At 35.6% G+C, this 24,570-nt stretch overlaps 3 protein-coding genes across 7 annotated transcripts in view; 2 read left to right on the top strand and 1 right to left on the bottom strand.

Annotated features, from left to right (window-relative positions):
- On the top strand, window positions 1-10,151 carry LOC112456043 (exportin-7). 3 transcript variants are annotated; one of them, XM_025018321.1, is made up of 15 exons: window positions 1-426; window positions 2,396-2,651; window positions 2,770-2,936; window positions 3,027-3,251; window positions 3,337-4,207; window positions 4,292-4,577; window positions 4,655-4,799; window positions 4,906-5,053; window positions 5,140-5,299; window positions 5,412-5,814; window positions 5,964-6,102; window positions 7,484-7,561; window positions 8,949-9,136; window positions 9,287-9,414; window positions 9,509-9,605. In XM_025018321.1, the coding sequence occupies exons 1-15, from the start codon at window positions 412-414 to the stop codon at window positions 9,603-9,605; spliced, it is 3,306 nt and encodes a 1,101-aa protein (XP_024874089.1). In that variant the 5' UTR covers window positions 1-411. The 3 variants fall into 3 exon arrangements, with proteins under 3 accessions (XP_024874089.1, XP_024874090.1, XP_024874088.1); XM_025018322.1 differs by having other exon boundaries at window positions 2,328-2,651; XM_025018320.1 differs by lacking the exon at window positions 1-426 and adding an exon at window positions 1,188-1,591 and having other exon boundaries at window positions 9,509-10,151.
- Window positions 10,152-15,169: 5,018 nt separating this feature from the next.
- LOC112456044 (ralA-binding protein 1) lies at window positions 15,170-18,858 on the bottom strand. Its single transcript, XM_025018323.1, has 9 exons — window positions 18,560-18,858; window positions 18,216-18,354; window positions 17,462-17,703; window positions 17,116-17,377; window positions 16,853-17,033; window positions 16,284-16,598; window positions 15,848-16,220; window positions 15,524-15,771; window positions 15,170-15,460 (listed from the first exon to the last, which is right to left on the bottom strand). The coding sequence occupies exons 1-9, from the start codon at window positions 18,642-18,644 to the stop codon at window positions 15,359-15,361; spliced, it is 1,947 nt and encodes a 648-aa protein (XP_024874091.1). The 5' UTR covers window positions 18,645-18,858; the 3' UTR covers window positions 15,170-15,358.
- Window positions 18,859-22,485: 3,627 nt separating this feature from the next.
- LOC112456052 (L-sorbose 1-dehydrogenase-like) overlaps window positions 22,486-24,570 on the top strand; it is a 7,830-nt gene continuing 5,745 nt past the window's right edge. The window contains exons 1-2 of one of the 3 annotated variants that reach the window (XM_025018332.1): window positions 22,486-22,659; window positions 23,430-24,247. In XM_025018332.1, coding sequence (XP_024874100.1) covers window positions 23,658-24,247 — 590 coding nt within the window. In that variant the 5' untranslated portion in view covers window positions 22,486-22,659; window positions 23,430-23,657. Of the gene's footprint in view, window positions 24,248-24,570 lie in introns of all 3 variants that reach the window. The other 2 variants (XM_025018333.1, XM_025018331.1) reach the window with 2 other exon arrangements.

Below are 24,570 nucleotides of genomic sequence, written 5' to 3'. Positions count from 1 at the left end.
TATTCGTAATCAGCAGCCAAAAATACGTCGAAAACGTATTTTTTCATTCGATTTTAAGGTGAGGCAGTACTTCTGCAACTTTACCCAAAAATGAATAGATTTACTAGATCTCGACCAATGAAATCGTAGGTACTTTAGTGAATTATTTCCTCACTTTTGTAGTTTCTCATTTCAAGATCCATAGGTCACCCCCTCAACTTGTCCGATCGCAGAGTGCGTTCTTATAAGCGCGAGTAGTGCGGTCGGCGAAAGGAAGATGACGCCCGTTCGCGCGTCTCACACAGGATGGGGCGACGGGGACGCGTGCAATGCAACGTAGATCGTTGGTGTAAACATGCGCCGGCAGCGGCCGTAGACGGAGGCTGGCATGTGATCCTAGCTTCACTGTAGATAATACGAGGCTGGCGAAAAATGGCGGACGAACAGGTGAGTCGCCGACAAGAGGAACACGCGGGACCCGCGCGCGACGCCACGCTATTAATCGCGACGCGGAGCGAAGCGGTGCCGCGCGAGCGGTCACGATCCGCCGGCGGAATCCGCGCCGGATTTCCGCGCGTGTCCTCAAACCTACACTCGTGCGTGCGTGCGTGAATTTGTTCGTGTGTGCGGCGCGTCCGCGCGCATTCGCCGAATCTCTCGCGGGAAGGCCGCCGCGCCGTGAGAACTTTGTCGCGCGAGAAGCGCCGTTTTCCATCGTGCTGACAAAGCGGGAAATGGTGACGCGGGTGCAATAGGAGGACCGGACCGGGGCGACGCGGCCCGATCCAATCGTGCCATTTCAATCGCTGCCGATCGCCTTTCTCTCCGTCTCTTTCACGCTGGTCTTCGCCTGTTCCCATCGCGCTTATCAAACTGAGAGGGTTTCTCTTGGTGATCCTGGCGGATTCTGATTGATCCAAGGGACAATTAATGGCCTACGCCAGAAATCACCTGATCCACGGTACTGCACAGTGCGGAGTGGAGTTCTGGAGCACGATCGCCAAGTGTGGCGCGTTTCAGTCGCGAATGTCGCGATTTCCCCGTGACGAGCGTCACATGAAAGTCGGCGTACCGCGATGTAAATGAAAAAGTGCGGGAACTCCGGCCGACGTTTGTCGTTGTTTATCCTCGCGTATGTATATACGTTGTTGTATGTACGCCGCGGCCGCCGCCGCCGCCGCCACCACCGCCACCGCCACCACCATCACCACCACCACCACCACCACCATCACCACCGTCACAGTCACCACAAGGGTTACACCCGCGGAGCGAAAGCGAGAGAGCGCTCGATCCCCGCGCTCGGCCCCCCCCGAACCAATTTCCACGATAACGCGCGGCTGTTTATTTACAACCTGTCGCTCGCATATAACCTGTCCATGGCTCGCGAGATCCCGCGTAGAGTCCGGCGCGTCACCTGGCACGTCTCTGAGATCTTTCATCCGATGGCACTTGGCAGAACCTTGTGCGCAATTTATCAGCGAAATAGACGCGATGAGCGTTCGTCGCAAAATGGAGATCGAGATCTCTAATTTTCTCGGCTTCGTTATCGCAAATCGCAACTGTGCACGCGCGCGCTTGTGTACACACACCTATGCGTATGAAGCACAGTAGTGTAAATATCGTATAATTTATAAATTACGTCACTTGGATCCGCGTGACACACTTTAAACCGTTTATTTTACTGTTCTTTTACGTCGTTCGGTATATTTCTTTCAATCTTTCACACGGTCGGAATAATTACTCAATTGCACAAAATGTTCCTCGTTTATTTTATGTAACTCGAAAACGTTTGTAAAATTGCGTCTAATAAAACAACAACTTTATGCCAATTGCAATGAAATCCCAGTTGGGCAGAATTTATTATTTATCACAGGGTGGTGATAAACACATACGAGATATCATAACTTTTGTTTCCTTTTATTTAATTGGAAATTTTGTAATATTATTGACACAACAGAATATGTACATAATTGAAAGTCTTTTACATTTATCACCAACGTAATGCGGAATATGTAGAATGCAGCTCGTACAAGTGTCATCAACATCGATATAACCTTCGATCTCACCATCTTTTAGAATTTAGACTTTAGAGATACATCCTTTCTCAGAGAGATACTTTTATGATACGATATTTCGGGCGCGCCACCCTGTATAAGAAAAAATGAAACTGTCGTCATGTTTTTCTTTTAACTAATCCATCTAAATAAGCTCAATGCTTCAAACTGTGATTCAGTCGGCATAATGCAACTGTATTGTAAAATTGTAAATGTCTCGGACAGTAACGGCAAGTCGCTAATAAAGATTTGCGAGGCATCATAAAAGTGGATATACCGTTGCAAAACTTTTAGACTCCTACCTAAATGGAAGTCTTAAGAAACGGCTTTAAACAGTGTGACTAAGAATGGATCACATGCAGGAAGTACGGCAGCTGGAGTTGCTATGCAAGCAATTGTACGAGTCGCAAGATTCGGCGCATCGCGCAGAGGCGGAAAAGGCTTTGGTCGCTTTTCAAAATGCCCCGGATACGCTTACAAAGTGCCAGCTTCTTCTGGACCGCGGGGACTCCGCGTATGCTCAATTACTGGCCGCTACCACCTTGACGAAGCTAGTGTCACGTTCGGCGCAGGGACAACTCACGACTACACTCAGCTTACAACAGAGGCTCGATATACGTAAGTGACGATCCGTTTCGTTCCCTTCAGTTTTGCTACGCGAGACAAGAGTCGTATCTCTTGAAACTTGAAGGAGGGATCAGATGTCTCACTTTCTTATATATAAATATCTTTACAGGAAATTACGTACTCAACTACTTAGCAACGCAACCAAAGTTACCGAATTTTGTGATACAGGCTTTGGTTACGCTATTCGCTAGGATATCAAAGCTTGGGTGGTTCGATTCCGATAAAGAGGAATTTATCTTCAGAAATGTAGTCAGCGACGTAGCCAAGTTTCTTCAGGTTTGGCATACTTTATCGATGTTAAGCACTGTATTTTCTATGCACGTACGTTGTTTTATGATTAATAATGTTTTATTGTAATAATCAAAGGGGTCGGTGGAGCATTGTATGATAGGAGTACAGTTGCTCTCTCAATTGACGTGTGAAATGAATCAAATATCGGAAGCTGATGCGAACAGATCTCTGACAAAGCATAGAAGAATAGCAAGTAGCTTTAGAGATACCCAACTATTTGAAATATTTAGGTTATCGTGTACCTTACTGAGTACAGCTCGTGAAAATTGTAAAAGTTTAAATTTCAACGATGAAGCGCAGGTATAGCGAGCAATTAGCATGATGATTGGTGACAACTTTTTGTACTCTACATTAATGCCGTCGTTTGTATGTTTGTTTTTTACAGCACGGTTTGATAAGACAACTGTTAAAGCTTGCACAAAACTGTTTGACATTTGACTTTATTGGCACATCGACCGATGAGAGTTCGGATGATCTTAACACAGTACAAATTCCGACGAGCTGGAGACCTGCGTTTCTGGATTTTACTTCGTTGAAACTATTTTTTGATTTATATCACAGTCTACCTAATACGTTATCGTGTTTGGCACTTTCATGTCTGGTTCAAATAGCGTCTGTCAGACGGAGTTTATTCTCTAATACTGAAAGGGCAAAATTTCTGACGCACTTAGTCAATGGTATTAAGCATATACTACAGAATCCTCAAGGGCTTAGTGATCCAGGAAACTATCACGAGTTTTGTAGATTATTATCTCGACTGAAGAGCAATTTCCAACTTGGCGAGTTGGTCTTGGTGGAGGATTATCCCGAAGCAATACAACTGATCGCCAAGTTTACAGTGCAGAGCTTACAGATGTGGCAATTTGCGCCAAACAGTTTGCACTATCTTTTGACCCTGTGGCAGAGGATGGTATCTTCAATGCCATATGTAAAAGCGGGTGATCCACACTTATTGAATACGTACACCCCGGAAGTTACAAACGCATACATCACATCAAGACTCGAGTCGGTAGCAGTAGTGGTCAGAGAACGCCTAGAGGATCCGTTGGATGATCTAGGAGTGGTTCATCATCAATTAGAACAAATATCGGTCATTGGTAGATGCGAATATCAAAAAACGTGCACCCTGCTAGTCCAACTGTTTGATCAAGCTGCAAGAACGTATCAGGAGCTAATGACGCAAACGGTGTCACCGACGCAACAAATCGACATTGCGATCCAGGAGGGACAACTCACATGGCTTGTGTATATCATAGGTAAATGAAATATATTAATGCATTGTTGTTTTTCATAAGTTTTCCATAACAATATTTATATAATCCTTTTCTCATCTTTCTTAGGTGGTGTTATAGGCGGGAGGGTTGCATTTAATAGCAATGAGGAGTTTGACGCTATGGACGGAGAATTGGTTTGCAGAGTGCTTCAATTGATGAACCTGACCGATTCGAGACTCGCGCAAGGTGGCTGTGAGAAACTGGAATTAGCGATGTTGAGTTTTTTCGAGCAATTTCGAAAGATCTACGTCGGCGATCAAGTTCAAAAGAATTCTAAAGTGTACAGGAGATTGTCTGATGTGTTGGGTCTTAACGACGAGGCGATGGTACTCAGCATTTTTATTCGAAAGATGTGAGTAACGTATACGAAAAATGTAAGTAACACTCCTGCGATTTGCCGCAGTCGGGATTAATGCCGGTAATTTACAGAATAACGAATTTGAAGTACTGGGGCAGGAGCGAACAAATTATTTCCAAGACGCTACAACTTCTAAATGATTTATCAGTGGGTTATAGTTGTGTTCGTAAACTCGTCAAATTAGAAGAAGTACAATTTATGCTCAACAATCATACGGTATATATTGAGCTCTACTACTGCTTAACATTTTACATAAATAGTGAGTTACAACATTAACTAGTAATCTTTTGCATATAATAACTTAAATCTTTCGTATTGACAGCGAGAACATTTTCCATTTTTGGGAAACAATGTAGCTGTGACAGAAATGCGCTGTAGATCAATGTTTTACACATCTCTTGGTAGATTATTGATGGTAGATTTAGGTGAGGACGAGGAAAGATTTCACACCTTTATGTTACCTCTTACAGGTAAGAAAATTTATCAACATTTAACCAATTCTTTTTTGGAAATATTATGTAGTAAATACGTTTTTCTTATATATAATTTTTTTTAGGTGCATTGGAGAGCCTTGGTCAATTAATGGGTGCTGCAGATACACCTCTCTTTGCAGCAGAGGAAGCAAAGAAAGCGCTGATTGGTTTGGCGCGAGACCTTAGAGGCTTAGCTTATGCATTCAACACCAAAACATCCTATATGATGCTTTTTGATTGGATGTACGTATATACATATATACGCATACATAAGACGTGTACAAATAGATTCACAACTAGTGATTTGTAACATCAAAAAACAATCATTACTTTACTATGTTTTCTTTGAACTTAGATATCCTAATTATACGCCGATTTTATTACACGCTGTGGAGTTGTGGCATCACGAACCGCAGGTGACAACGCCCGTCCTGAAGTTATTTGCTGAGTTAGTACAAAATAGGAGTCAACGATTACAATTCGACGCGTCGTCTCCAAACGGGATCCTGTTGTTTCGTGAGGCCAGCAAAATAATATGTAGCTACGGCAATCACATATTGAACGTTGAAGTACCCAAGGATCAGATTTATCCCTTAAAACTCAAAGGAATAAGTATATGCTTCAGTATGTTAAAGGCAGCCTTATGTGGAAGTTATGTAAATTTTGGAGTGTTTAGGCTGTACGGTGACGAGGCGTTGGACAATGCTCTTAATACATTTGTCAAATTGCTTCTTAGTATTCCACAAAGTGATCTTTTGGTAAGTATACATATTAGTCATAATACTAACATTTTGTTTATTATCTAGGTAATTCACTTCTTGATAATCAAATTATATCAGTAGTTTTGATAAATTAATATGTATAATAATAAAAATATTTACCTTATTTTATATACTGTTATTGATAGCATTATCCGAAACTGTCGGCAACATATTATTTGTTACTCGAATGTCTGGCGCAAGATCACATGGTCTTTTTATCCACTTTGGAACCTAGGGTTTTTCTCTACATCCTTTCCAGTATCAGCGAAGGCCTTACAGCACTAGGTGCGCAAAAAGACTTCTATACAGGTCTGTGCGGCTGATTCTATCTTGCTACTACTACTCTCTATATCCTCAATGCCATATCTTGAAATTATTTTAACACTTAGATGATCTACGAGTTGAAAAAAAATCTTTTATTTTTCTCGGTAAATTAATGTTTTTAGAAAAAATTTTTCCACATATATCACAAAGAAAAAAAAAAGATGATTATAAATATTTAACATATATTGTAATCGAGCAAAATTATGCGTATGTTAATTTATTTGTAAAATTATATTCGAAAAGAGTAATTGACTCAATAGAATATGTTACATATAGGTACATGCAGGAAAAGTTATACATTTTTATAACAGTCTTCTGCATTTAAAATTATCCTTTGTATATATTTTTTCTAAATTATGTAAAAATTTGTGTTACTATTGCGAACGTAACTACTTAAGATTGTAATAGGTACTTATTTTTTTATACATACTTTACAATTCTACATTGGTTTTAAGATTTCTGCTTTTTGCATTATTGCTTGGAATGTAAATCTGTGTCTATAGATATTAGTCAGTTCGAAATGCGCGACAGTTCGAAATGCGAGGATCAGACGTATATTTCGAGTACGTTATTATGCATAATGAAGAAATCACTGAACACTTTACAAATAACATTGGCTATAAGAGGATTGGAGTGCGTGGAGCCTGACCCTAAACATAATAAAGTCCAATATGCAAGAATCACATAGCTTCTTTACAATGTGCTCTATGAGTGTTATGCAATTTTCTGTTTCCATTGAAACGGAATCAAATAACGGGTCTGACAGATAATCAGCCGCACAGCTGACATATTACTAAATATATTAACATTAACTTAAAGATTATGTATGTTTTATAATGACTAATGTACTAATTGCAGTTGCATGTATTATTATTATATGCTTCAATTTTTCAATAGTTGTACACAATATGAACGACCTCAATACATTTGTATAATATATTAAGATTATTTTGTATATTATTTGTAAATGGATAAAATAATAGAAATTAAGTTATTGAAATTCTGTACAATTGCAGTTAGTCACATTTTTAGAAATTGATGCAAATAATTGTAATTCTATAATATAAAATAATAATTTAAAAAATTTTGCATTCTGCATTTAAATTTATGTAACAATGTTTTATTAATACTATTTATCCTTATTAAAAATTATAAATTTACAAAATATTATGACATTACGTTATACAGAAAAGCAGGTAGGTCCTAATAAGCTTGCAATAAAAATGCTACCATTTTGGTTGCATGTATTTTTCACTGTGCTATGAATTTAAGTATATGTATGTATGTTCACTTTTCCAGCGTGATAAAAGCTGGAAGTAAAAATACAACTTTCTGATTTCAGATACTATGGTCTGTACTGGTTGCTGTGCAACTCTCGATCACATTGTTACATATTTGTTTAAACAACTTTATCAAAAAGGTATGTTTAATAATAATTGTTAATAAAATATAGCGTGTCTTCAACGAAATTGTACTAGTACAAGAAATTATAGTAATAGTATATTGTGCACCAAAGGGAAAAAGCTTTCGACCCGATGTGTACACGATATTTTTCACATCTTTACGGAAATGTTCGACTTTTGAATGCCTGTAAAGTGTTGATACGCACGTATCGTTAAATAGAAAGAAAAATAGAGTAATGCGGGGTCCAGGGGCGAAGCCCCCCACATAACACAAAATTAAAATAACAATTAAATTAAAAAATATATATATATATAAATAATTTTAATTATTGCACTAAATCTGATTGACAATTAGGGATTTTATTTAGGGATATTATGTAAATAGATGTAATTAATTATCTTATTATTCAGTGATATTGTTAAGAAAAATATAATTCCAAATCGATAGTTTTAATAAAAGTAATTTTTGAAATAGTAATCATTTTTTTTTATTTATTGAAAGTATATAATTTTCACACAATGAAAAAGCCTTATTATAATCGAAAACCATGTTTTTAGTTAGTGAATTTAATATTTACATGACAATTTTTAAATTGCAAGATTGAATTATTTCCTCGAATTTAAATGTTGATTTAGAATTATTTTTGGTCGTGATACAGTCGGATTGTAGATACGATTGCTTGTCGACTCCTGGCGTGCGCGTAAACAGAGTTAGTGTATTTGCCTGCTACTTTACTTTCCGCCCTAGGGGGGAAAGTTGTTACTTTTTGCCCCGTATAGCGGGCAGAAAGTAAACTAACGGGCAATACAAAATCGAGGAAATAATCCGATCTCCCAATTTGAAAATTGTAATTTAAATATTAAATTCACTAACTAATAAGACTTTCTTTGTAAAAATTATATTAATTTCAATAAATAAAAAAATAATTACTAATTCAAAAATTACTTGTATTAAAACTACTGATTTGGAATTGTTTTTTCTTAATAATATTGCTAAATAATGAGGGATATTTACATAATATCCCTAAATAAAATTCCAAATCAATCAGATTTAGTGTAATAATTAAAATTAGTTATATTTCTTTTTAAAATTTTATTATTTTAATTTTGTGTTATGTGGGGGGTTTCGCCCCTGGACCTCGCATCATTCTATTTTTTTTCTGTTTAACGATACGCGCGTATAAACTGCACGAATGAAACACCAAACGCACACACTCTACAGGCAAAAATCAAACATTTCCGTAAAGGTATTGTGAAAAATATCGTGTGCACCTCGAGTCAAAAGCTTTTTTCGGCTCGGGGCGGAAAACTTCACACTCGTCTGAACACTGCTTTCTCCTCGTGGTGCACAATGTACTATTACTGATATTATATACATATATCATATTATATATATGTTTTCAGGATATCCAGGAAGGAAAAATGCAGTTGTTCCTGGAGGAGGAGAATTATTTTTGCAAGTTTTGAAACAGCATCCTGAAATACTTCAACAAATTTTAAGTACTGTTTTAAATGTGATAATGTTTGAAGATTGTAGAAATCAATGGAGCATGTCTCGCCCTTTGTTAGGTCTCATATTGTTAAATGAAGACGTAAGTTCACAATGATTATTTTTTTTATAATGTAATTCCTATAAATAATATCTTATTTCTTAATATGTGTGTGTGTGTGTGTGTGCGTGTTTGTGTGTTTATTTATTTATTTATTTGAAAATAAAACTACATGTTCTATTTATTTTGCAGTATTTTAATCAATTAAGGGAAAATATTATTAGAAGTCAACCAGTTGACAAGCAAGGAGCGATGGCCCAATGGTTTGAAAATTTAATGAACGGGATTGAAAGAAATTTACTCACAAAAAATAGAGATAGGTAAGAAAGAAGAGGTCACATATGTGTATCTGACTATATATTCTAAGCATTCTTAAACATTATGACGTATTTGTTTTTTTTTTTTTTTTTGCAGGTTTACACAAAATTTATCAATGTTTAGAAGAGACATAAATGACGCCCTAAAAGGACCTAATATATCAAATTCAGTCAATGATATGATGACTTCGTAGTGATACTGCTCTCTCTGAATTAGATTCTTCTAGGTTCTTGCCTGCCAAATGCTTGAATGTGTGTGCGAGTGAAACTCTAAATTAATGGTGAAATTAAATTTTTGGCTTTAGATGAGTATAAAGATAATAAATATTATCGTTTTACATCAACATTACAACTTGGCTTCCTATTCTATCTTTTTAGCTACTCAATTAGTTACATTAATTTTTATTTTAACGCAATAACATTAAAAGAAAAGAAAATTTGTATTTTATTTTTTTTTTTTTTTTATATGGTCCTTATGAGAGATTTTTAGGCATTAATAATTTTAATACTTTTCCCCCCCAACACATGCGCGCGCGCACACCACACGCACGCACGCCCACGTGATCGAAATTTTTTTCTTTTCTTTTTTTTATTACCTTTATACTCGAACTTTGTTAGCCCCGTCGAACAATCAGATTTAAACAATCTTATGCACATATATCAATATCAAGAATTGACAATTATTATATGACATTTTATAACCGTACAACAAATATATTATTCGAATTTCTTGAAACAAACCATTCTCATATTTTTTACTTAATATATCGTTATTTTTACGATTTTTATGGAAATTATAAATAGCTAAAAATCCAATAGTAATTTTTTTTATTTTAGATTTATATTAACATATATTTTATATATTTTTTTTGCCGTATAATTTGTTTCTAAAAGTCATCTTAACCTTCCGTCATCCATGGACAAAGTCATGGATGACGAAGGGTTAATAAAGATAGGTAATATCTTCTATATCATGGTTAATTTCGTTGCTTTTCGTATCTAAAATAATATAGACAAGCATAAAGACATGTTCCTGAGTTATTTTTTCTCATAAATTACTGTCTCAAGTATTGTTGATTTTTCTCATATAAATAGGTAAGTCTTTTAGCATCTTTTACAAACGACATAGTGTTTTATTTCAATTTAAAATCCTTTCTTAATTTTTATAATTTTGGGGGAAAAATTACATGAAGTTTATCTAAAATATTTTAATAGTTTTTTTAACAAATTAGATAGTGTTTAAAAAATCTAACGGTGTTCACAAATATCGAGGTCTTTGTATGTATCATTTTGTTAATGAAGTTTATGCAACACGTGCATGGAAAGTGCCCCATTACGCACGCTACGCGTGCGTGATAGACCACTTTCCAGGCACTTGCAACATAAAATAGGGAGTGTAAGTCGTGTGTAAAGATGAAAATTCCCGGGTGCGGTTACCGCATAAACTCCGCATAAACTGCGTAAACTCCGCACCCGGGAATTTTCATCTTACGACACTTGTTACACAAATAACTATTTCGACACTATGTATACATTTAGAATAGGAAGCCAATAACATTATTTCTATTTACTATTTTCTGACACATTCTGTTTGATCTTATTTACAACAAATCACGAACCTCCATTTTAAGAATGTTGTACACACAAATATGCAGCTTAAAAAAAGCCATTTGCAACGTTACAGATTCTTATATTTTAGAAGAGAGAGAGAGAGAGAAACGAGAGCAAGGGCGAAAATCGCGATACACTCATTACTTAAAATTTATTCGAATAAAAGAGCTGCTATGAAGCTATATTATCCAGTGAGTTACGAATAATGTGAATGATGTAAATGAGGATCATTAAATTTATCATACAAAGATTCACTTAAGAATATATAGTTATTATTATATTACGTTATTATCGACATTACTTCAGAGAAGGAAGATAGATAAAAACGAAATAGACATTACGAGACGTTATGTAACATTCGTTAATTTTACAATATAATAACTTTAAAAATGATTATATATAAAGCAAATTATCGCATTTTGAGCAATCGTCTGTCTAACAGCATTGTCTCTATAATATCCTACATCACAAACTTCTACATTAATTGATATTTCTTGAGTTATAACTATCAAATATTCGAATTCTCATCTAGGGATATAAATAAAAATCAAATACTTGATATATTTTATAACAAGATAAATAACTAAGATGATTGAGAAATCAAACAATTGCAAAATAAACAGGATAAGATATCGATCTTGTATCGAAACATCTTTAACCATTCTCTTTTGTTGTAAATATATCGTTGCAAAATTTATTGGCCATAGGAGAGAAAGAGAAGAAAAGAGAGGAAACATTCCTTTATTTTTTTATATATGTATATATATATTCCATCTTTTATAACATTTTGTAAATTACTTTATAGGCTTCGTAAAAATCTACGTCCATCTGCAAACAGGCAATAATATTCTTTTTGAATTCAGTACTCGTGTTATAATTTATACCAGTGCTTTTTTAACGGTAATCTTCTTTGGAACAGAGGTACAGTAGAAGCTTTTTAAATGCCGCAACCCCGAGATATTTCATGTAAAGTTTTTTCGGTGCTCTACAATTAGTAAAAACAATCAAATTATATTAGAATGCCAAAATCCAATTCAGCTGTCTCTTTGTAATGACTGTGTGAGATAAAGTTACACACATAATATTTTCTATAATTGCAGATTATTAGACGAAACTGATACTTTCAGTTTCATGATTCTGGTAATGAAACTACCCTCACTGCTCGCGGGTACCGTGTATGCTATTGTTCTTAGTGAGTTGTTGTATTACACTGTGATAGTGACGCCGTAAGAGTACATTATTGTATTATCTGTCGCTCGATCTCGTTCTCGGCGAATGAAAGAAGAAAAATGAAAGAAAAAGTATCGCATTGAATATAAGATGTACCTGTAAAAATACGTTTTTTTCCACATTGCAATAATCGGATTATGAGATCTCGAGCTGGTAATAATCGTCTCAATCTATGCCCAATAAAACGTTTCAAGCCGCTTTTCTGAATTACAATGACTTATTGTCAAATAACAATATACAATATGATATATGGAGAGAATACCCAGCAGCGTTGCGTTGCGTTGCGTTACGTTGTGACTGTAGAGCCTGCAAGAGCTTATTCATATTCTTCAAGGCTACCATACGTGATCTTTTTCCACTGATAAATGCGAGAATCTGTATCAACGTCCTCAGCACAATCTCAGTTTCTGCGTGCGTCCTTCTATTATACGCGGAGGACGTTCATTAGATTTTTATACAGATGCATATAAAAGAACCTATGATAGAAAAAGACGAAGAGAAAAACTATATCGGGTGTACAAATTTTTCCTACGTATAAAATACACAAAGCAGCATTCTACCAAGATTACGCAAACCTATACGGGTCGATATTCAGCGCTGTACCTTTACCAGATAATATTGTAAATATACATTGAACACGATAAATTGTTCCCTCAATCTTGAGTTACCTCTTTTTCATTGATCTATCTGCAGCGCTTACTAAGTCTTAATAAGAGTCTATATTGATACATAATGTGTGATATGCAAGTTTATAAGTAAAATATAATTCACAGAAGATATGTATGATAGAGAGTGTATACAGGGTGTCCCAAATTTTTCCGGACAAACCTTAATAGATTAATGTTCTATGAGCAGAAATAAGGAAAAAAATTTTATATAAACATGCTTTATTAGATAGTTATAGCAAAAGTTAGAATTTTGTGTTGAAGAAGTGACACATCGTACATAAGTGATTCGCCATTAGATGATGTTTAAGGGCTCAGTCACAATGAGAGGAATAAGGAATAAGATAAAGGAATAAGGAATAAGGGAATGTCGCATCTCACTTCAGTACACATACATTAAAGTGAGATGCAATATGCCTTATTCCTAATTCCTTTATCGTATTCCTTATTCCTCTCATTGTGACTGAGCCTTAATAATGATCCTACCGCAAGTGGATCATTTATTAATGCGCGAGCGTCATAGCTACAGCTATCCCGATATATGGTTTAGACTGTTTAGAGAACATTGCGAGCTGATAACAGGTACCCGTATCATTTCACACCAGTACAAGAATTTTTGCCAACTAATCACGAAAAGCGAACACAATTTTTTGAATAGTACGTGCAATAAGTACAAGAAGATGACCTTTTCCCATTGAGAATACTATATAGACTGACGAGACTACATTTACGAGAGGCGGTGTTTTCAATTTTCGTAATAACTACATAGTTATACGTATACGTAATAACTACATGATCATACGAAAACCATACGCTGTTCGTATGATCAAACAGCTTTTTAACGTCAATTCAACTGTAATGTATGGATGGGCATGTACGACATGTTCATTGGCCTCCATTTCTTGCCAAAACATTTAAGTGCACATTCTTTTGTGAACTTTCTCAGCAACAATTTAGCGATTGCTCTCGAAGATGTACCTTTACTATTTCGCGGATTTCGCCAACACATATGGATACAGTTAGATGGATGTATAGCTTATATTGGCTTAAATTGTTTCTTACATATGTATTTCATATTTTTGATATAACTTTCTAATAAAGCATTCTAGGACCTATGTTTATATAACATTTTTTTCTTATTTCTGCTCATAGAACTTACTACTAAAATTTGTCTGGAAAAACTTGGGACACCCTATACAATAGATATCATGTTTCGTTTATTTTTTCGCTAGATGGTTCTAGTGATATATATCACGTGATATATTAATCGTATAGGTTATTCTATAACTGTTTTGTGATTGGTCAATTCAGTTGTGAGTTATAGCGCGTAAAAGATGGACGTCAACGGTGCTATTCCGAACGCAGCCTTTAGTTAACTAAAATGCTATAGTGTACGTGACGTAAACTATAGATTTTAGTTAACTAAGGCTGCGTTCGGAATAGCACCAACAAAGAGAAAATTCGGTATATTTTACAATTTTGCTTCGATAAAGGCGAAAATGCAAGCCAGGCGGCTGAAATTGTGAATGGTGGTCTCGATACTGTCACAGCCAATCGCGCGCAATTTTGGTTTCGTCGATTCCGTTCCGGTAATTTCGATGTTAATAAAGATGCACCTCGCACAAGTAGGGACCAGGGCTTCTATGAGAGAGGCATCATGAAATTACCTTTGAAATGGCAACAAATTGTAGAACAAAACGGTGCATATTGACCCAAATCGAACAATCCTAACTATGTTAAATAAAGCCTTGAAATAAACGAAAAAATAATGGATTACTTTTTCCCCAACCTAATATCTCTATATATTTTCTTCAGTTTTAGTCTCAAGCGATACTCTTTCCACTTACTCTGACTGGTTCCTGCTTGCTTAACACGCTTGCTTTTTTTGGTTTCCTTTTTTTTGTTCTCTTCGGTGTGACTCATCTTTTATGCCAAATGACAGTAACGCTGCTATTCAAGATATATAAAGTGCGTTCTAGACTGTATCGGTTTAATGTTTAATTCACTGACCTAATCTAAAATGTTATCAGCGTAATTAATATATGATAATAATATGTTAATATTTTGCTGACGTGTTAACATATGAAATATTATATACAAATAGAATTTTATTATATTACTTTTTTTATTATAAAGAAAAAAATTTCTTATGTTTACCTTGTCTGAATATTTGAAAGATGCTGCTATTTCCTCCATCCTTACGTATACGCTAGGTATTCAATTAAGAACTCGAATTATAAAAATGCAAATTATAAAAGTTCTAGTTGCATTTTGTATATTTTATTATTTCACGGAAGGATCGAACGAGTTAATGGTACATGTGATAATTGTAACATGTTATAAACTATATATGGTCATTATGTGCAAAAACGTAATGTCAGATCATATCTTTATAATGTAGAGATATTGTGATTCCGATGCGATCGCTAGGAGATTTGTGGTCAAGTTTTGGCCATTAATTGATGCACCGCCAGTTGTACACGTAGTTCCACACAAGCGTCTTTCTCCTCGATAATACTACGTATCAACGTCGTCATCTTCTTCTGCAACGAAAGAAAAATAAGTGTACAGAAGTAGAAAAAGAAAGCTGGCATGAAAGAACGTACCTCGAGTAATTGATTCTCTTTGACTAGCTGTATCATGGCCGTCATTTCAGCTTCGTTGGGAGAGTGCGTCCTCTCTTTAGGTTTCTTCTTTTCTTCTTTCGTGCTGCACTCCATTAGCATTTCCATCAATCGTCTGATCTCATTCCTCTCTTGATTGATGCGAGATTTCAGTAACGCTTGCATGTTCAACAGTTCCTCGTGGATCAGCCTCTCTCGCAACTTATCTATGACATCTTCCTCGTCAGGCTCTACATATAAATTAACGATATATTATACGATATATTTAGAGAAAATATTAGAAATATACTATTAATTATTATGTACTGTTTGTTTTGTCATTCGGTGTTACACTCTCAGGCTCTTGCGGTGTAACCGTTGCAATCTCAACCGCGAAATCAACCGTGTCTTTCTCTTGCGCATTTACACTTTGTTCATTTTGCGTAGCGTTTGCGTTGATACCCGTCGAGCAAGAACATTTCTCTTTCGCCTCTTCTGCATTATACAGTTTGCTGTCTTTTTTTATCAATGTCGGATTGGTTAACGGTTGAGCATCACAAGGGATTATTTGCCCGGAATCTTCATCAGACTTTGACTTCTGTGAGACAGATTCTATGGGAATATTATCGGTTAACTTTATTTCTTCATCTAGACTCTTTTGCGTAGCACCTTCCAGTTTTTGAACAGTTTTACATTTTCTCTGTAAAACGTAATTTATTATGTTAATGCTCTTTATATATACATTTTCCAAACATTTTTGTACCTTTAATTGCGTTATCATTCGTTGTACTTCCCACAATTGTTCCTCCCGAGATTTTGTTACAAAACCGGCATTCATCTGCATGTGAATTTGAGAAAGCAACGATTCTTGCTTGGATAGTTCCGCGGCTATACCCTCCACGGAATCTGGCAGATTGGTACTACCGGATGATAACGGTGGCACATATTTTGTCAATTGTATATTTGGGAACAAAGCCTTGCAGTGGAATAATAGGGCCAATAGCAATCTGTGACTCATTTGCAGAACCGGGCTTAACGTCATCGAGACCGTTTGTGCGTTCATTTTTGTTGTTTTCTCCTAGGGTAAAATTCATTGAAAATCAATTGGAATATTAATTGGAAAATTGTTTTAAGAAAATAATGTATCAAATAATGTAAAAAATTGGTGCCGTTCTACAATCAATTTTTATTTTTAATAAAATTAGAAAGGAATTCAAAATTTAGATTTAAAAATCTTTATCTCTAGATCTATGATCTATCTCTAAAAAGATCTAAGTATTTTAAAGGTCTTCATCTGACTTTTGTATCAAATTAGTAACATTTTGAACGTACACGCGCCGTAACATTGTCCAAATGTAACGTAACCCATGCCAGAAGAATCCTGTTGCATTCCGGTAACTGCTGCGTCAACTGGGCCAATTGAGCTTCGCGCTGCGCGACGTCCTTGGTCGATGCGGCCTGCTCGAAGCGCGATATCGTTTCGCTGTTCTCCAACACGGATTCTGGCAGCTCTCTACATCACCACAATGCGCACTTTTTCGTTTGATCTTAAAACACATGGTGAGAAAGAGGATAGAATTCGCAGGTATACAAACCTAAGAAAGAGTATCAATAAGCTCGTAGCTACCGTGGGTTCGAACTCGGATATATTCACCGGCTCCCGATTATTGTATAATTTTTTCAAGTGCTGAATTTTTGACTTCACTCCGGGGACTTTGTACAGGCCCTCTACATTCATCCCATGCTCTTCCACGTAATCTATACAATCTCGCACTACCAAGGGTAATTTAACTCCGTCATGACAACAACTTCTTTCGACTGCCAGGTGAAGACTAACACCGAAAATCGGTTGTTCCTCTGAAGGATAGAATATGTACATATCCAAGAAGTGTTGAATAAGTCAAGATGTATTAATTGTATTTGTACGAATTACGATCTTACCGCCAATATCCAATCCTTCATGCTTTCCTTTCTTCCGATCCTTTAATTTCTGCTTGGCTTTGTCTTTATCCTTGTCCTTCCGCTTTTCCTTATCTATATCCTTCTCATCCTTTTCTTTCTTCTTTTTGTCCTTTTCCTTCTCAGCGTCCTTTTCTTTCGCCTCCTTCTCCCTCGATTTCTCCCGTTTCTCCTTTTTAGATGGGAATTTAAAGGCTTTGGTCTTTTTTGATTTTGAAGGACTTCTGTATAATAATCGACATGTTAGTCTCAGTATTATATAAGTCACATATAAGACATTGAAAAAATCACCTTAAGAGCGATTTGCGATCAATTAATTCTTACTTTGCACATATATAATAAAGATTCTCATGATAAAGTAAATGTTTACTGAGCAAATAAAAATTAGTATAAACAACAGTATCAAGTCATAAATATTTGAAACAAGTCTGCTTTCCATTTACAAATCAGAAATCAAACTCTTATATAGTTTATATTTTATTAGCAAGAAAAAGCTAATGCAGTACAAATGAGAAATATGGAACAATGGTGGACGAATGACGGTGAACGGTGGACATTAATTCTAATTATCGAGCATTAGTTAACAGCACAGCCTCATTCGTATGCCTCTGATAAATATCAGACGAAAGGATCCGTTAATCGTGCGTTACATTAGCACTTGTATGTTATTCGAGAGGTGTCAAATAATATCATGTAAAAGAGACGAAAATCGCATATGTTTCAACAGGAATATTACTTTGTCTCCTGATCTTCGTCTGGCGAGCTCTCACCCTCTAGGGTCGCGTAACCCCTGTCCTTCCTGTCCTTTTTGTCCTTACGCTTTCCACCGAGAAGCTCCTTCTTGGAATGCTTGTCGTGACTGCCTTCGTCACTAACTGTAGTACAAAAATCATCATAAATATCTCTATCAGTGAAATGACAGCGAGAAGCGTAAATATGTAACATCTGCGATTAGATTTTGACAGATGACATAACCTCTCTCTCTCTCTCTCTTTCCCGCACACGCACACACATGCACCTACACGCGATATCTCCTCATGTTTTGAAACGCAAATATAACGTAACGATAGCATTACGTACAATCGCTCTCATTACTTTTCCTCGCCGATTCGGACGCGTACAATCCGGGAAATTCCTTCTCAACGTCAGGACTCTCGAAGTCCATCCTCCTTTAATTTATGTGCATTTGGCACTTGGCACACAATTTGACACTTGTCTGCACTTGTCCGTGTGTGCCAACATTGCCAACTCGGAATATCAATCTCGCTCGAGATATTTCGAGATGACAATGCTCGCGACTCTCGCGAGTCGATATCTCATGTTCTCGAATTGAACATTTGAACGTCGCGTCGTCTACAAAAGTAGCGCGTCAAGAAATTAAATAAACTATTTACAATATACAAAACATCACAAATCGCTCAGTATATAAAAACCACGGTCGTGAATACAGGTCCGGAAACTCTAGTAGTGGGGGGTGACTCGCTTAGTGAAGTCATTTTATGTAGTTGACACTATCACCACCTGAAGCGCTGGAGGTTAGAGATTTTTTAAATAACGCAAATACATATTGAATATATTGACATATAACATATAACATGTGACATATGACATATGACATATGTCATATATAACATATTACATATTGACATATTGAATGTAACGAACGTACGAAGTCCTAGAAAGTGATTAAATTAACAACAATGAAATTAACGAAATATTGTGTCGTGCCGAATTGCAAGACTGGGTGCAAAAGTCTGAAAGTAAATTGTTCAGTTTTTAAAGTGCCAAAACGTGACGAATTGCGTAAAAAATGGATATCCGCAATCCCTGGCATAAAGGACCTGAAACCCAATTAATTTGTATGTGAAAAGCATTTTGATAAAAAATGCATAATAAGGAATTTCGTAATGCGCGATGTACAAGCAAATGTCCTAGCCGAGGTAAGCTCAGTTATAAAAAAAATATTCTGTCACATTAAAAGAAACTTTAATAATATATCCAGGGATCGGCAAAAAAATTTTCATTTTTCAGTAATTAAGTTATTTATGTTGCACCAGATAATTTTTAAATTAAATAATTTTTTAATAATTACTAATTTACCTGAGACTAAATTCATTATTGAGAAAATTAGTAATTATTTTCCACTAATTATTAATTTTCTAGTAATTTCTAGTAATTTATTTCAACAAACTATTAATTATTTTAATAATAAAAAATTTATGTTTACTAATTACCAATTTGTAAATAAAAATTAATTATAATTTTATTATTATTTTATCCACATTTAAAACGTTGATTGAGCCAACTTATTTACAAAACTCGCTGCTTTAAGCATATACTATATTTTCTATCTTACATTTATTATAAAAATATTGTATTTTGGTTAAGGCCTCCGCAATGAAAAATATAAGGAACAAGGGACAGATATTAGCAATTAATATTATTCCTGATTTCTTATTTTTAATCGCTAATATCTGTTCCTTGTTTCTTATATTTTTCATTGTGCGGGAGCCTTTACGGTGAAACGGATTAGTGGACAACGCGTATGCGTGATAAAAAATCCTTGCAACGCAGCGACGCGCGCGGTCACATGGCAAACCTATGAAAATATCGTCATTAAGCGAGTCACCCCCACCACCAAAAAAACGGACGAGTTTCCGGACCTGTATTCACGACCGTGATAAAAACACGCCAATTTGGACATGTTTGGTACATTGACGTTTTATGCATTATATTTATATATTTCTAAATATTTATAAACATATTTAGACGAAGAAACTAAACTAAATATTTAGATATATTATATTCGCGAGACTAATGTACATAATGTACATGCGAATATAATATATCTAAATATTTAGTTTAGTTCCTTCATCTAAATATGTTTATAAATATTGTGTTGGTACAGTGTTACTCATCATATGTTGATATAAGTATAGAAAAAAAATTTGCAATAAATAAAGTTTCTGCTTGCAATGTTCTCTGATGATCGAGTTGTCATTTGTGTCACTTTTTACCTGATTTATTCTTGTCTGATAATTCCTCTATTTTTGAGAGTTAAAAATTTTGCTACTCGAAATTTGAAGACTTAAAATTCTAGAAATTCTCGGAATTACAATTCTTGAAATTTCAGATAGCTCTCTCTTATTAGTCATCTTTTATCTACTGATTATATCTTCCTAATACTTCATCTTTTATTCTTCGAAATTTTAATCTTACAATTGTAATTCTTGAAATTTTTGAAATTTAATTCTTGAAACTTTAGTCATCACTTACTGATTATATATTTTTTAATACTTTATACTTCGCGAATGTAATAATTAAAAAATTTTATAGGTAATTGGTATACCAGTAGTTACAAAATATCAATTAATTTTTAGTCAATCTTGATATATTTTTATACAATATTTTACCTACCGTAATTAATTGACGTGTAATTTATTAGCATTTTGTATTGTAATTATCGATATCAATTGCCGACAAAAATTTAAATTCTCAAAAATCGATATATTAAGAAGAATGGAATCAAGTAAGAAGTATCGTTAATAAAAATGTCAAAAATTATAATTTTAAAAAAGTTTCTAAAAATTTAAGTTTAAAGATTCGAGAGTTACAAAAGTGTCAAAGATTATTATTATTATTTAATGTGTGTGAGAGCTGATGTTCTACAAAAATTAATCTTGTGTTTTTTTTTCTTTCTTCTTCTTCGTGGCAACTAGAGTCGTATTCACGGAAAAACTTGAACTTGCCGAAATTCCATTTTGGTTTTAATGTTACATTTACATATAGAGTATTGAACGTAATCTCTGAACACGCGTTGCGTAACTTTGTTATCTTCTTCGCGCAGCTGAGGTGCAAATACAGATGCCTCATGGATGGAGCATGCACATTTCGTAATTGCTTATGTGGGTCACACGAGACTGGTTTCTTTAAGATTTTATATTGTGCGCCTTCGGTATTTTCGCCTCGTTTAATCGGATGCCACACCTTGATCAATATATGATTCACCTAAATCGCCATCGAAATTTTTTTTCCCATCTAAACACTATAAAGAGATTCAAGCATTAGTTGTCGTGAATATAAATTGGAGTTCAACTTGGAAATGTTATTGTGTCATAATTTATGTTCTATACACACATTTCTTTTATTTCATAAATTTCTTTTCTACATATTCTATAAGCATTGTTATAATTTAAATTTATTTGACACTTTCTTTTTTTGCATTAAAGTACTTTTATTTTATTCGCAAGATTTAAAAAAATAACGGAAATAAACGCAAAAGTAAAATAAAATTAGAATTTTTAAAATATAATATAAACTTGAATAAAAACTATGAATATGCCCAAAGTTATAAATTGCAATTGTATAAAAAATTCATCAATAATTTTATTGATATTTTAATTGATACACTACAAAGTAACTAGCTTTAACGTTTTAACATTCAAACTTTACATCAATCATAAGTATTGCAAATACATGTTTCTATAAATTACAATGATTGGCAACGCAAAGGAAAAACGTTAACGAGAATTCTTTGGCAAGAAGTTTGGTCATCGTCGTAATTGCAGCGGCATACGATGTTTCTACAAGAATGTCAAAAGTGGTCGGCCTTGCGGATTTTTTTTTCTTTCACCCAATTTTAATGCAGATGACCGCCGAAGATTCAATTCGATTTCAGTATTCAAACGACTTTCGCGGGATAAACACGATTCTTTCAATCACCCGTTAATATTATAATTTTCTATTAAAGTGCTAATTCGTGCTTTTGGAAAAACTGCGCCAAGCGAAACCACGTTTACACATGTATCGTAAACATTTCTTACTTGTTAAATCAGAAGAACATGCGATCGCGTAATTGTGAGTGTAATAAGAAATATACCAGAGATTTGCATAATGAAAAAAACTTAAAAAGTATACTTATTAGCCAATATACATAATCCATTAATTCTTATTTCAAGATCGTCTTAATTAATATCTTAAGATATGCTAATACACGGCTCTGTGATTGGTTTATATAACATTTTAAGATTGTACTTAAGACGGTCTTAAATATAAGATCCGACTGTAAATACCGGCCATTGTCAGGGTGTACGTACGTGGAACTTATGAAAAACACGCACGTGGAAAAAATTCTGCCAACACGTTACAACTACTCGAAAGCCTTCGGAGATTGCGTCTCGGTAAGAGTGAAATCATAATTGAATTAAATGACCGACGATAAGTCGGTCGCATTATCGATTTCGAACCGTTATGAGAGTTCGGTGCGGCCGAACTATGAACCTGTCGCATGTTCTCAAATGTCGAGACGCGGAGTTCGGAATGCAGGAAAATGCGCGATCGTTCGTGAGCACCATATATTGTGTCAAGATTTAAAACTGCTGATTAACATTCGTTTCTCGCAACCTTATTTCGTATGACTCGCGTCGTGCTGCCCTGACCGTAAGATTCGTAAAAAGGACTTATTTGAATGCTGACGTAGACGACCCTGATGCTATGCAGATCTATGACTTTTTCCGATGCAACGTTAAGAGACACACCGCAGTTGATTGTTAACGTCGCATTACGGAGAACAAGATGCGATTAAGTGCCATATAGGACGTCACGAATAATTGACTTCTGTTTAGTGTGTTAATTAATCACAAAGATTTATGATCGAAGATATATGATGTAAATTGTGATTGAGGATAATAATTTGCTGCATATAGATATCGCAACTAATTATCATATATCGAAACTGTCTTATACACCTGTGAAAATAAAAAGTCTTACGATGCAACGAAATTAGAAAGATCGCATTACATATCGCGACGATCAAGTGTGTAGTGTCTTGTAGTAAGTTGATAAAATAAATTACGATAAATTCTATTGATCCGAAAGTGATTATCGAAAAAGTCATCACGCATTTACTTAAAAGATTACCTCGAGGTAATAATCGAGGTAATTTTTTCAGGTCAAATCAAGATCAGAAGAAGAACTGATGTAATCATTTCATAGATGAGGCTTATTTTGATTCGACTCAAATTAATGTCAAGGTCCTAGCTTTCTACAGAGCAAAAATTAGCAAGCCGTTATGCAAGAAATTAATAGAATGCAAATAATGTGTTAGAGAGAACTAGACACTGTGATATATATCCGAAAAAAGAAGATTTATTTCTCGCGCGATAAGATAAGATCCACGATGCTAAAGTCCTGCCTGATGATCTTGTTCCTGGGGCACGTCGGTGCAGGGATCCTGCCGCCGGCCATTCTCGAAACGGTACACCACTTCTTCGCGGGATTTCCACCGCCGAACAATTTGGTGCGGGACGAGGATGCGGTGCCCGGGCGGCGTTATTTATCTTTCGATTTTCTTGTGATTGGCGCCGGCTCGGGAGGGTCCGTGCTCGCAAATCGTCTGACGGAGAATCCCGATTGGAACGTCCTGCTGCTCGAGCAGGGCAAGGACGAGATCTTCTTCACGGATATCCCTTTTTTGGCGCCGATCCTCCACGTCACAGATTACGCCCGCGTGTACAAGGGCAAGCCGCGGCCGCAGGACGCACACGGTCGCGGTGGGTACTGCCTCTCGATGGTCGACGGCCGTTGCAAATTGGTGACCGGTAGGGCGGTCGGTGGCACCTCGGTGATGAACTTCATGATCTATTCAAGAGGCACACCGGTCGATTACGACGGCTGGGAAGCGCTCGGAAATCCCGGTTGGAGCTATAAGGACGTACTTCCATATTTCATCAAGTCCGAGAGATGCAAGTTAATCGATAAAAACGTGAGGTGCGTGGTGAAATCGCGAGATACTCGTGTGAGGAGTTACGGATTTGTTTCTTTGACGAAAATCTACTTCGAATTTTTCATATAATTTTTTACAATTTCTATACATGTTTATAATTTTCTAGAAAATTTTTCAGATTTTTTATACGAATTGAAGCTTACTTTTCAGAAATGCTGAGAAAAGCTCTTTTTTTTCTTTTCTTTTTAAATTCTTTATATATGTAAATTTTGAAATATTTCTCCACGCACGCACGCACGCACGCACGCACGCACGCACGTACACACACACACACACACACACACACACACACACACACACACACACA

Source organism: Temnothorax curvispinosus, unplaced genomic scaffold (assembly GCF_003070985.1).
Source record: "Temnothorax curvispinosus isolate PA1 unplaced genomic scaffold, ASM307098v1 QBEX01006627.1, whole genome shotgun sequence".
Classification (NCBI taxonomy): domain Eukaryota; kingdom Metazoa; phylum Arthropoda; class Insecta; order Hymenoptera; family Formicidae; genus Temnothorax; species Temnothorax curvispinosus.
The sequence above is the reverse complement of the archived record's forward strand: the minus strand, read 5'-3'. Positions and strand labels throughout refer to the sequence as shown.